General features: G+C 41.7%; 1 protein-coding gene across 2 annotated transcripts in view; it reads right to left on the bottom strand.

The window, feature by feature from the left end:
- Positions 1-14,602, bottom strand: part of LOC143538255 (uncharacterized) — a 29,900-nt gene that overhangs the window by 1,984 nt on the left and 13,314 nt on the right. For both annotated transcript variants that reach the window (XM_077031851.1, XM_077031852.1), the window contains exons 25-26: positions 8,097-8,235; positions 7,935-7,994 (exon numbers count right to left, since the gene is read on the bottom strand). In XM_077031851.1, coding sequence (XP_076887966.1) covers positions 7,935-7,994; positions 8,097-8,235 — 199 coding nt within the window. The remainder of the gene's footprint in view (positions 1-7,934; positions 7,995-8,096; positions 8,236-14,602) is intronic.

The following is a 14,602-nucleotide window of genomic DNA, read 5'->3' as shown; positions in this document are numbered from 1 at the left end:
AGTCTTTAACTAAAAGATTCAACAAATGCTTCATTGAAGTGAGTAACAAGAAATAAAGCAAACTAGAATCTTGAACCCAAGAGTCTTCACCGCCTTCACTGAGTCTCAATGCATCAACCCCAGATACATTCTCAAAAGCAGAATTCCAAACCTTTCGACATCGACTCTTAAAATGTCTCACCTCTACGCAACCTACCAAGTCGACTATGCCCAGCTCCCACTGTTCCTGTTATCCCAACCCATGCCACACCAACACTCCATGAGATGAACCCCACTCGTACTATCCCGGCAAATAACTTTACCCAACACGAGATTATGAACCTCTCAAATGGTGTACCACTGATCACCACCAAACAAGATATAACTTCACAATTCCAAACGAACAAGAAGTAATAATCACAGTTTCGAACCAGCTAACAGGCAAACAGCTATAACAACAGTAGAACTTTCATGAAATCAAGCGGGTACCAAGGGTTCTATGACCGTACACACGATCAGTTAACTCAAACCCTAACCGAAAGATCATCCAAACGAGCAATAGTTAACATGACTTGCCACTAACCTCATTTTTTTTCTTTCACTTATGCCGTCACCAGCACACCCGCTGGTTCCATTTTCTCCAAGTTTATCCATCACCAGTACTATATCCAAGTTCACATGACAAACCAATCAACCAAAATCCAAACCGTCAAACATTCCGATCATAACCACCTCGTCTTCAGTTATAACAATAACAAACGAGAACAAATCGAAAACAGTGAACAGACACAACAAGGGCACGGGCCTAAACTTGACGATTGTTCAACAGAACACTGCCAAATAAACCGATTTGCTCTTGCAATAACCGATAAATCAACTAACTGTAAATAAACTATATAAAGTTACCTCAGACTAATCTCTTGCAAACAAATCTGAACCCGAACCTAAATGGTCTTCACAAAACCCGGTTCCCTGAAGCCGAGCAACCTCCAAAGAAAAAACCCTAAAACCCGAAACACCCGACCCGGTGCTTCACCTGCAACGCCCGAGTGAAACCTGCAACTCCAAGAAGTCCAAAACAGGAATTCTAATTGCAAAATCACCCGGAAAACCGTCCCAAACAGCCCTGAAAAACAGCCCCGAACAGCCCTGTTAACCAGAAAAACGAAGATCTCTGACAATACTGTTCACCGCCGGAATCACTGTTCACGGCCGGAAACACTGTTCATGCCGGATACTGTTCACCGCGGCACTGTAGCGGCGGCACTGTAGCAGCCCTTCTCAAACCAGCCTCTTCTACCTTTTTTTTTTTTCGATCGATACCCGTGCAAAACCGTGTGTAAACAACGAGCCAAAGCTCTGATACCACTTGTTAGGAACAAAGCGGCGCGCGGAAGCGAAACAGCACACACATGCACAACGATAAACACACATAAACGAAAATATAAACGACACAAGAATTTAACGTGGTTCGGTCCCCGCGAGGGGACCTACGTGTAAGGCCCCGTTACCGGAAGCCCTACTTTCGCGTCGGATTTACTCATAAACACAGTTCTTCAAATCAGAGTTTATTAAAACTTTTCGCGGAATATAAAACATCAATCATTTGTTACAAGTCATTCAATCTTTTCTTTGATACCATAACACGAAACTTTATATTTAAAACATCTTTACTTCTTTCTTCAGATGCCAGCCGTTCAATCCATGCCGTGTGTCATCCTCATGCTAACTCTATAATCAGCTCACCTGCGTGCATACTAAAAGTCAGCTACGCTGAGTGAGTTCTAGTTAATCAAGCAACTTATCATACAACCACTTCATACAATATATATATACGTATCCGAAGACACATAGTCCACTGTCTAACATGCCACTGTTTAACCACTTAATTACCCCTACAGCTTAGCCACTTAATTACAACGGCACGTATAGGCTTTCCCTATCACGCACTCACGCTATGCCACTTAATAGCGAAGGCACGTATAGGCTTTCCCTATCACGCACTCACGCTATGCCACTTAATAGCGAAGGCACGTATAGGCTTTCCCTATCACGCACTCACGCTATGCCACTTAATAACGAAGGCACGTATAGGCTTTCCCTATCACGCACTCACGCTATGCCACTTAATAACGAAGGCACGTATAGGCTTTCCCTATCACGCACTCACGCTATGCCACTAACACCCTTACTAGACTCCTGCTACCTCTAACACACTCTACCTCAACCTGCCTTGGTCACACTCATATTAGTTTAGTATTTACGTAGTGAACAAGTCACATCACATCATTCATACACACTATCAACCACTTGGCAATCGCTATCCTTGGCGATACGTGCAATATCCGAAGATCGTTCACGTACCGACAAGCATTATAAATATATACCTCATATAACATCTATAGCATACACTTACCACTTAAAGTAAGTGGATTCACACTTCACATCGAGTATGCACACAGCCCCGAAAACATAACAAGGAAATGGGGCTAGAAACTCACCTGAATACGGTTACGTTCTCCGTTGATTGAAATTCCTTTCTTTAACTGGGCTCGGCTAACTGTATAATATTTACACATATCAATTAACTACTACTACTCGTTTTCGATAACTGCCTTAACACATTTTCCATTAGGTTTTTAATTCATTTTATAAACGAACTTCGCTTCAGGCGAAGTTAAACCTTAGGCGAACTCGGAAACAGCTTGGTTCTGGCTTGATTCGATCGAATAGGAACACGTTCGATCGAATAGGAACACGTTCGATCAAACAGGAACACGTTCGATCGAATAGGAACACGTTCGATCGAATACAACACTCATTCGATCGAATACAAAACTCATTCGATCGAATGAGTTGGAGACTATTCGGTTGCTTCCCTATTCGGTCGACTGGACTTGTTCGATCTACGCATTCGATCGAATGGACTGATTCGATCGACTGGTTCGATCGAATGAGTCTGATTCGACTCCTTCAAGCTGGGCGACGGAGAAACCCACGGGTTTTCCAGATTTTCCAGATTTTTGACCCAAAATCGAAGTTTTTGACATGGAAATGCTCGGGATTGAAAGGGCTATCGATTCCTTGTACTTTTAAACACAAAAGCTTGCATTTTGACATCAAAACAAGGCGGTTTTTGACCCGAAAACTCAAGTTACGAAAATAGGGAGTTTTTGCTCGATTTGAGCTCGAAAATGGTTATGAAAACGGATGATTTTCGAGAGGGACTTACCAAAAACGATTAGGAACTAGATTGTGGACTCGGATTTGTGATTTGAGAACTTTCTCTCTCTAGCTTCTCTCTCTAGAAATGAGAGTGTTTGGGTGGGTGTAAGTGAAGGAAGATGGTGAAAATGGTGGAAGTGTCAAGAACTTTCGTTTATATACTACGGGTTTGGTTAGGCTCGGGTTGGCTTCCTACGGGTCGAGACAGGCCGAGTTCATAAAATAACTAAGCCCAAGACCCGTTCCTTACTCGACATTAAATAACTAAAACGTGAAATTACTAAACATAACTTTCTTTTATTTATCAATATAAAAATTTCGGGATGTTACAAGTCTTCCCTCCTTAAAGAGGTTTCGCCCCCGAAACCTAACTTATTCCCTATAAACGGAAAACTTCTTATATTTACACGCTTTACCATCACACAACTATTTATTATAACCAACATGCATTCAAGTTAAATTCATAGATCGTTCATACTAAAGCACAAGAAGTCACAAGTACTTCATAACATAAAAGGAAATCATTCAAGCTTGCTAAACAACATAGGTTCAACTGTAACATAAAACACTCTTTAACTACTAAACATAAAACAACTGTGACATGCCACTTATTCTCCTGCAACCTCCTCAGCAGCTAATAGACCATCCCTTCACGCGTTTCCTCTTCCTTCCCTCACTGCCACGGCTTCTCTACACTCCCTAGCTATGTGACCTGACTTACCACACCTATAACACTTCTGGTCCTCGGTGCATTCACGGGAGAGGTGCCCCTCCCTCCCACATCGGTAGCACTGGTTTGGACCAGCCTTGCATTCCCCCAAGTGCATCTTTCCACACACCTTACATGCTCCACTCCCTGCCATCTTCTGTGTCCTTCTCCCTGCATGTTCCACGATATCCCCAGCTCTTTTAGTTCCTTTCCCTTTTCCCTCATCTTCCACTCCCACATCATCCGCCGCCAGATCATCATAGACTATCTCCGCCAACTCGACCGCAGACTCAAAGGTAACAGGTTTGTTGGCCCTGACCAACATGCGGACCTTCTGGGGAAGTCCTCTAACGTAGCACTTGATCCGTTTCGCCTCAGTGTTCACCATGTCAGGTACCAACCTAGACATGCGGTTGAATTCAGTGGTGTACTCACGATGTGTCATCTTGTCCGCCTTTAGATTCAGAAACTTCATCTCGGCCCTCTCAACCTCAGCATCAGCACAGAACCTTTTCATCACTAACTCCTTAAGGTCATCCCACCTCATGGCCTTAATCTCCTCTCGGGTCTTCCTTTGTTCGACCGTTTCCCACCAGTACATGGCCTCATCTTCAAATGACTGAGTGGCATAACCCACTGCTTGGTCAGGACGACACTCGCTAATGCGGATAACCTTATCCATGGCGGTTATCCACTGAAGAGTAGCGATTGCGTCTCCCAAACCAGTCAACTTAGGCGGGTCACAACCTTTGAAGGACTTATAGTTGCAACCGCCTCGGCCCCTCTTCCTTTCATCATCTTTCACAGACTTTACCTCACTCGAGTTATCCCTTTCCCTCTCGTCATTCTTTCTATTATTACCACCTGCCCCTTCAACGGTTCGTTCACGGCTTCCAGCAGACCCTTCGGGATTCAGGTTCTTCACAGCAGCAACTACAGCTTGAACAATGGCTGCTTGAACTGCAGGGCTAAGTTGAACTTCTTCGTTGTTGTTCTGGTCTCCTCCAGCTGCGCTTCCTTCATCTTCGGTGTGGGAAACTTCTTCCACCGAGGGTTGCCGGACAAGACGAGGCCTGCCACGACGCCCAGTGCGACCCCCAGTTTCAACAAATTCTCCAGCTCCAGCCATCGTAATCTAAAAGGGAAAACACAAACATCATCACTCAAGGATCTATCTAGTACAAGGATAGTAAGGCTAACAGGTAATAACAGTGGCCAGTTGTGATTAGCTGATCACGTTACTTTCCGTGTCCTATACACTTCCCTTTATGAGTCCATTTGTGCTGGTTCTACATAAGCAGTTTGTCAAATCAAACAATCAATTATTCCTATCCCTAACGTTCACATATCTTTCTTTTCTCATTAACATATATCATTTAATCATACACCTTACCTTTACTGATCTTGCTTGAGCGACACATGGCATTCTTGAACTGGCATCTTCTTTCCTTTCTTACTTAAATCCCATTTTCTGTTCGAGTCTAAGCATGTAGGATGCTTAAATCTCTCGAACTTATGCTCTGATACCAACTTGTAAGGCCCCGTTACCGGAAGCCCTACTTTCGCGTCGGATTTACTCATAAACACAGTTCTTCAAATCAGAGTTTATTAAAACTTTTCGCGGAATATAAAACATCAATCATTTGTTACAAGTCATTCAATCTTTTCTTTGATACCATAACACGAAACTTTATATTTAAAACATCTTTACTTCTTTCTTCAGATGCCAGCCGTTCAATCCATGCCGTGTGTCATCCTCATGCTAACTCTATAATCAGCTCACCTGCGTGCATACTAAAAGTCAGCTACGCTGAGTGAGTTCTAGTTAATCAAGCAACTTATCATACAACCACTTCATACAATATATATATACGTATCCGAAGACACATAGTCCACTGTCTAACATGCCACTGTTTAACCACTTAATTACCCCTACAGCTTAGCCACTTAATTACAACGGCACGTATAGGCTTTCCCTATCACGCACTCACGCTATGCCACTTAATAGCGAAGGCACGTATAGGCTTTCCCTATCACGCACTCACGCTATGCCACTTAATAGCGAAGGCACGTATAGGCTTTCCCTATCACGCACTCACGCTATGCCACTTAATAACGAAGGCACGTATAGGCTTTCCCTATCACGCACTCACGCTATGCCACTTAATAACGAAGGCACGTATAGGCTTTCCCTATCACGCACTCACGCTATGCCACTAACACCCTTACTAGACTCCTGCTACCTCTAACACACTCTACCTCAACCTGCCTTGGTCACACTCATATTAGTTTAGTATTTACGTAGTGAACAAGTCACATCACATCATTCATACACACTATCAACCACTTGGCAATCGCTATCCTTGGCGATACGTGCAATATCCGAAGATCGTTCACGTACCGACAAGCATTATAAATATATACCTCATATAACATCTATAGCATACACTTACCACTTAAAGTAAGTGGATTCACACTTCACATCGAGTATGCACACAGCCCCGAAAACATAACAAGGAAATGGGGCTAGAAACTCACCTGAATACGGTTACGTTCTCCGTTGATTGAAATTCCTTTCTTTAACTGGGCTCGGCTAACTGTATAATATTTACACATATCAATTAACTACTACTACTCGTTTTCGATAACTGCCTTAACACATTTTCCATTAGGTTTTTAATTCATTTTATAAACGAACTTCGCTTCAGGCGAAGTTAAACCTTAGGCGAACTCGGAAACAGCTTGGTTCTGGCTTGATTCGATCGAATAGGAACACGTTCGATCGAATAGGAACACGTTCGATCAAACAGGAACACGTTCGATCGAATAGGAACACGTTCGATCGAATACAACACTCATTCGATCGAATACAAAACTCATTCGATCGAATGAGTTGGAGACTATTCGGTTGCTTCCCTATTCGGTCGACTGGACTTGTTCGATCTACGCATTCGATCGAATGGACTGATTCGATCGACTGGTTCGATCGAATGAGTCTGATTCGACTCCTTCAAGCTGGGCGACGGAGAAACCCACGGGTTTTCCAGATTTTCCAGATTTTTGACCCAAAATCGAAGTTTTTGACATGGAAATGCTCGGGATTGAAAGGGCTATCGATTCCTTGTACTTTTAAACACAAAAGCTTGCATTTTGACATCAAAACAAGGCGGTTTTTGACCCGAAAACTCAAGTTACGAAAATAGGGAGTTTTTGCTCGATTTGAGCTCGAAAATGGTTATGAAAACGGATGATTTTCGAGAGGGACTTACCAAAAACGATTAGGAACTAGATTGTGGACTCGGATTTGTGATTTGAGAACTTTCTCTCTCTAGCTTCTCTCTCTAGAAATGAGAGTGTTTGGGTGGGTGTAAGTGAAGGAAGATGGTGAAAATGGTGGAAGTGTCAAGAACTTTCGTTTATATACTACGGGTTTGGTTAGGCTCGGGTTGGCTTCCTACGGGTCGAGACAGGCCGAGTTCATAAAATAACTAAGCCCAAGACCCGTTCCTTACTCGACATTAAATAACTAAAACGTGAAATTACTAAACATAACTTTCTTTTATTTATCAATATAAAAATTTCGGGATGTTACACTACGTCCACGGGCTGCAACTAGGTTTTCTTATTAGCTCAGAACCAAGATTACAATTACATGATGGGATATATATAATAAACAAGATTAGGGTTAAACATAATTAGGAGCCAAAACCGGGCCTTCTAATAAAACCGGCCCAAAGGCCTTCATAACCCAACACTAATTGGAACACTTATAAAACTTGATTACTACTCTATTAACGAAAAAAGTATGTCATCTTTCAAACTCCAAAACTCCTCATGTCAAAGGCACATGACATCACTTTTCCACTAAAAACTAATTGGGATTAAGGATGGAAACTAAACGTGCAACCCTCTCACAAATGTTTGAAATAATTTTGCAATTTTTAAAACCTGGGAACCAAACATGCAATATACGCAAACCACTGAGACCATTTGTGCAATTTTCTATAAACTTTATGAATACCTTCTTTTCCTTCTCTATGATCTCTCTGATTGGGCGATGTGCAGCGGTTACACACAAATTCTGCAATAAAAAATATCAAAAGACTAGGTCACTTACAAGTTACTAGTTACAACACTTCCCATTATTACAATTTTAAAAATGAAAAGAGAGAATATAAAAAACCTTAAGGTCACTTCCGGAATATCCTTCCGTCATGTTTGCCACTGCATCCAAATCTACATCGGGAGACAAGTCCTCTTTGGCTAGAATAACTTTTAGAATCTTTGCTCTATTTGGTGCGTCAGGTAAATTCACCATCAATCTTCAAAAGGAAAAACATAAAAAGTCTTGTTAGCATACAAATGGGTCGAACCTGTAAAGTTAAAAATACAAGGTTAGCTAGAAAGGAAGCGGGTCAAACGGGTAAAAGTTGTTCACTGTGTATTATTAATACATTAAAGTATTAAACCTCCTAAATCATTTTACTCAAGAAAGTAGATTACTATTTAGTATGGAGGATAGAGACTAATTACTCATAAAAACTTCAAACCAAGTAGGTGTATGCATGTGTCAGTTTGCCTTGGTTTTGGGCTCAAACCAAACCAAACCAAACACCGAAAATTCGGTTTATAGGTTTTTGAAAACTGTCCGGTTTCAGTTTCTACAATGAGTTCGGTTTGATTTCGGTTTTACCATTCGGCTTTGAGAATGTTGAGTCAGAATAAAAATTGGCCCAAAATAATGAATTTCAATCAATCAATCATACCCAGTAAAGTCCCACCGACAGCAAAGCTATAAGTAGGGTCTGGGGAGGGTGGGATGTAGGCACACCGTACCTCTATCCAAAGGAATAAAGAGGTGGCTTCCAGAGAGACCCTCGGCTCTAAGTACATGTGTATGAAGCAAAATAAAGGAAATCAAAGTTTAACAGTTATATAAAAACTACTACTAATAATAATAATATTAATAATAAGATCACAGTTTAACAGCTATATAAAAACTAATAATAATTATAAAAATAATAATATATGTAAGAGAAATACCATTATGGTATAGACCTAAATAAGTTAAGTCTAAGCCCTAAGGTATTCAATTCTCCCTAAAAATCCTTAACTTTAATTCTACTTCTCCACGAATTCCTATCCTCAACCATGTCCTCGGAGAGGTTTAGGTCTATCAAATCATGCCTAATCTGTAACATCCCGAAATTTCTAAAGTAATATTTAATATATTATTTTGTCGGGTGAAATAAACGAGTTAGTGGAACGATAATAATAATAGCAAAATATGAAGACTTAGTAGGATAGTTAGATGGGATTAGATAGGGACCAAAAGGAAATATAGGCCTTCGGTCCATGGGCTTAAGGGAGTATAAATACCCCCTTAAACCCCAATCATTTCCATTCCATCCATTTATCCATCCTAATCTCTACACACCCCAAAACACACAACCCGAACCAAGATCCAAAGGCGAGGACCCGAGCTTGTTGGTGCTAGATCGTCGTGACGAACCAAAGCAACATCAAAGACCAGCTCGTGTTCGTAGTTCGACTCATTTACGGTACGTTTATATCGAGAACTTGTTCGTTTAGGTTTGGATTAGTATAGAAATGATAGATCTGTGTTTGTATGGTAAAAACGAATCCAACAAAGCTAAACTTACTGAAAATGGTTAATTTTTGATGGGTTAATCGATTGATAAAAGAACCCGTAACCTATATGCCTAAATCGCACCCCTTAAACATCGATGTTAGGTCGATTTGATGATTGGGGTTTGTAGGCGCTGGTCAGACGATTCCGTGGATACCTAAATCGAGTTATTTGGTTAAGAAACGAAGATGATTAAGGACGAACAGTAGCTGCAGCCGACAACTTCGCCTGCAAGCTAAGTTCGCCTGATGAACTTCGCCTGCAAGCTAAGTTCGCCTGATGACAACTTCGCCTAAAGCTAAGTTCGCCTAAGGTTTAACTTCGCCTAAAGCTAAGTTCGCCTGATGACAACTTCGCCTGCAAAGCTAAGTTCGCCTAAGGTTTAACCTCGCCTAAAGCTAAGTTCGCCTAAGGTTTAACTTCGCCTAAAGCTAAGTTCGCCTGATGACTGCCCCCGGACCGCCGTTCGTTGTGGGTAGTAATTAAGATTAGAAAGATGATATAAGTAGTGATAGTTAATTGATATGTATACTTGTTATACAGTCAGCCGTGCACAACTGAGGAAAGGGATTACGATTAACGGTGAACGTAACCGTGTTCAGGTGAGTTTCTAGCCCCATTTATGTGTTATGTTTTCGGGGCTGTGTGCATACTCGATATGTTTGTTAATACGCTTATCCTAAGAGATAAGTGTATGCCTTATGTGAATAATGTGATATGTATGAATGATGGCTTGACGGTACGTGAACGATCTTCGGATATTGCACGTACTGTCAGGTTGTAACGCTAAGTATAAGGTAAGTATGATATGTATGCTTATGTGTATGAATGTGATAAAGTTAATAAAAGAATGAAAGGATGGTTGTATGGTTACGAAGAGGGTACCGGGCCCTAATAATACTCGAGGTATGATGTATGGTTGTATGGTAACGAAGAGGGAATCGAACCCTACTAATATTCGAGAACTAGGGAACCGAACCCTACTAATATTCGAGGAAAGAGGGACCAGACCATTATAATATCTGTGATGTTAGGGACCAGACCCTTATAATATCTGTGAGGTTATAGGGCGAAAGGCTCTTTAAAACGTATGATTATGTATGTAAAGAAAGTATGAAGGTAAGAATGAAAGTATATGCAATTATGTGTGTATGAAAGAAAGTTAAGAGGTTAAGTATGAAATGTAAGAAGGTATTGTATGATTATGTGATTAACTAGAACTCACTCAGCGTAGCTGACTTTTAGTATGCACGCAGGTGAGTAGGAGGAGGCATCTCGCTTGAGGAGACACGTGGCACTGAATAAGAGGCTGGCATCGGAAGACTCAAGATGTTTAAGTTTAATGTTTCATTTATTTTGAAAGGCAAAATGATGTTTTAAGACAAGACGTGTTTTGATATGAAATGTTTTAAGAAAGTTTTTATATTCCGCGAAAGTTTTAATGAACTCTGATTTGTAAGAACTGTGTTTATGAGTAAATCCGACGCGAAAGTAGGGCTACCGGGTTCGGGGCCTTACAAGTTGGTATCAGAGCAAAGTTCGAGAGATTTAAGCATCCTACATGCTTAGACTCGAACAGAGAATGAGATTTAAGTAAGAAAGGAAAGAAGATGCCAGTTCAAGAATGCCATGTGTCGCTTAAGCAAGATCAGTAAAGGTAAAGTGTATGATTAAATGATATATGTTAATGAGAAAGAAAAGATATGTGATCGGCAGGGATAGGAATAATTGATTGTTTGATTTGACTAACTGCTTAAGTAGAACCAGCACAAAGAGACTCATAAAGGGAAGTGTATAGGACACGGAAAGCAACGTGATCAGCTAGTCACAGCTGGCCACTGTTATTACCTGTTAGCCTTGCTATCCTTGTACTAAATAGTTCCTTGAGTGATGATGTTTGTGTTTCCCTTTTAGAATACGATGGCTGGAGCTGGAGACATTGCTGGAGCTGGAGGTCGCACTGGACGACGCGGCAGGCCTCGTCGTGTCCAGCAACTTTCGGTTGAGACAGCTTCTAACACCGAAGATGAAGGAAGCGCAGCTGGAGGAGACCAGAACAACAACGAAGAGGTTCAACTTAGCCCTGCAGTTCAAGCAGCCATTGTTGAAGCTGTAGTTGTTGCTGTGAAGAACCTGAATCCCGAAAGATCTGCTGGAAGCCGTGAACGAACTGCTGAAGGGGCGGTTGGTGATGGTAGGAAGGATGGGGAAGGAGAAAGAGAGGCCTCGAGTGAGGAGAAGTCTGTGAAGGTCGATGATAGGAAAAGAGGCCAAGATGGGTGCAACTATAAGTCCTTCAAGGGATGCGACCCGCCAAAGCTGACTGGTTTGGGAGACGCAATCGCTACTCTCCAATGGATAACCACTATGGACAAGATTATCCGCATTAGCGAATGCCGTCCCGACCAAGCTGTGGGTTATGTTACTCAGTCATTTGAGGAAGAAGCTATGTATTGGTGGGAACGTGTGGAGCAGAGAAAGACAATGGATGAGATCAGGGCGTTGAGATGGGACGATCTGAAAGAGTTGGTGATGAAGAAGTTGTGCAGATGCCGAGGTTGAAAGGACGGAGATGAAGTTCCTAAATTTAAAGGCCAGTATGATGACACATCGTGAGTACACCACTGAATTCAACCGCATGTCTAGGCTGGTTCCTGACATGGTGAACATCGAGGCGAAACGGATCAAGTGCTACGTTAGAGGACTTCCCCAGAAGGTCCGCATGTTAGTCAGGGCCAACAAACCTGTTACCATTGAGTCTGCGGTCGAGTTGGCGGAGATGGTCTATGTTGATCTGGCGGCGGATGATGTGGAAGTGGAAGATGAGGAAGAAGGGAAAGGAACTAAAAGAGCTAGGGATGTCGTGGAGTGTGCAGGGAGAAAGACACAGAAGATGGCAGGAAAGGAAGCATGTAAGGTGTGCGGAAAGATGCACTTGGGGGAATGCAAGGCTGGTCCAAATCAGTGCTACCGATGTGGGAGGAAGGGGCACATCTCCCGTGAATGCACCGAGGACCAGAAGTGTTACAAGTGTGGTAAGTCAGGTCACATAGCTAGGAAGTGTGGAGAAGCCGTGGCAGTGGGGAAAGGAAGAGGAGACGCGTGAAAGGATGGTCTATTAGCTGCTGAGGAGGTTGCAGGAGAATAAGTGGCATGTCACAGTTGTTTTATGTTTAGTAGTTAAAGAGTGTTTTATGTTACAGTTGAACCTATGTTTGTTTAGCAAGCTTCAATGATTTCCTTTTATGATATGAAGTACTTGTGATTTCTTGTGATTTTGTATGAACGACCTATGAATTTATCTTGAATGCGTGTTGGTTATGATAAATAATTGTGTGAGGGTAAAGCGTCGCCTTAGGAGTTAGCGTTATTATATAAAACAAGGTTCCTCGGGAAGGTGAGATGAGACTTGGCACATTGAGGGCCTCATGGACAAGCTACCTTAATAGCTAAAACACATGATCACCGCTCGATGACTACAAGTCAGGAGTAAGAAGGATAACTCAGAAAGCAAAGGTGATTCAATAAAGTGTGCGATTATAGAGAAAAAGGTATTCCTTTTACAAAGGTATTCCTTTTAAAGAAATAAGCTAGGTTTCGGGGACGAAACCTCTTTAAGGAGGGAAGACTTGTAACATCCCGAAATTTCTAAAGTAATATTTAATATATTATTTTGTCGGGTGAAATAAACGAGTTAGTGGAACGATAATAATAATAGCAAAATATGAAGACTTAGTAGGATAGTTAGATGGGATTAGATAGGGACCAAAAGAAAATATAGGCCTTCGGTCCATGGGCTTAAGGGAGTATAAATACCCCCTTAAACCCCAATCATTTCCATTCCATCCATTTATCCATCCTAATCTCTACACACCCCAAAACACACAACCCGAACCAAGATCCAAAGGCGAGGACCCGAGCTTGTTGGTGCTAGATCGTCGTGACGAACCAAAGCAACATCAAAGACCAGCTCGTGTTCGTAGTTCGACTCATTTACGGTACGTTTATATCGAGAACTTGTTCGTTTAGGTTTGGATTAGTATAGAAATGATAGATCTGTGTTTGTATGGTAAAAACGAATCCAACAAAGCTAAACTTACTGAAAATGGTTAATTTTTGATGGGTTAATCGATTGATAAAAGAACCCGTAACCTATATGCCTAAATCGCACCCCTTAAACATCGATGTTAGGTCGATTTGATGATTGGGGTTTGTAGGCGCTGGTCAGACGATTCCGTGGATACCTAAATCGAGTTATTTGGTTAAGAAACGAAGATGATTAAGGACGAACAGTAGCTGCAGCCGACAACTTCGCCTGCAAGCTAAGTTCGCCTGATGAACTTCGCCTGCAAGCTAAGTTCGCCTGATGACAACTTCGCCTAAAGCTAAGTTCGCCTAAGGTTTAACTTCGCCTAAAGCTAAGTTCGCCTAAGGTTTAACTTCGCCTAAAGCTAAGTTCGCCTGATGACAACTTCGCCTGCAAAGCTAAGTTCGCCTAAGGTTTAACCTCGCCTAAAGCTAAGTTCGCCTAAGGTTTAACTTCGCCTAAAGCTAAGTTCGCCTGATGACTGCCCCCGGACCGCCGTTCGTTGTGGGTAGTAATTAAGATTAGAAAGATGATATAAGTAGTGATAGTTAATTGATATGTATACTTGTTATACAGTCAGCCGTGCACAACTGAGGAAAGGGATTACGATTAACGGTGAACGTAACCGTGTTCAGGTGAGTTTCTAGCCCCATTTATGTGTTATGTTTTCGGGGCTGTGTGCATACTCGATATGTTTGTTAATACGCTTATCCTAAGAGATAAGTGTATGCCTTATATGAATAATGTGATATGTATGAATGATGGCTTGACGGTACGTGAACGATCTTCGGATATTGCACGTACTGTCAGGTTGTAACGCTAAGTATAAGGTAAGTATGATATGTATGCTTATGTGTATGAATGTGATAAAGTTAATAAAAGAATGAAAGGATGGTTGTATGGTTACGAAGAGGGTACCGGGCCCTAATAATACTCGAGGTATGATGTATGG

This window comes from Bidens hawaiensis, unplaced genomic scaffold, assembly GCF_021521415.1.
Source record: "Bidens hawaiensis isolate Kalapana, Puna unplaced genomic scaffold, B.hawaiensis_p1.1 tig00011541_1, whole genome shotgun sequence".
NCBI lineage: Eukaryota > Viridiplantae > Streptophyta > Magnoliopsida > Asterales > Asteraceae > Bidens > Bidens hawaiensis.
Note: the sequence above shows the minus strand (reverse complement) of the source record. Positions and strands in the feature narration are given on the sequence as shown.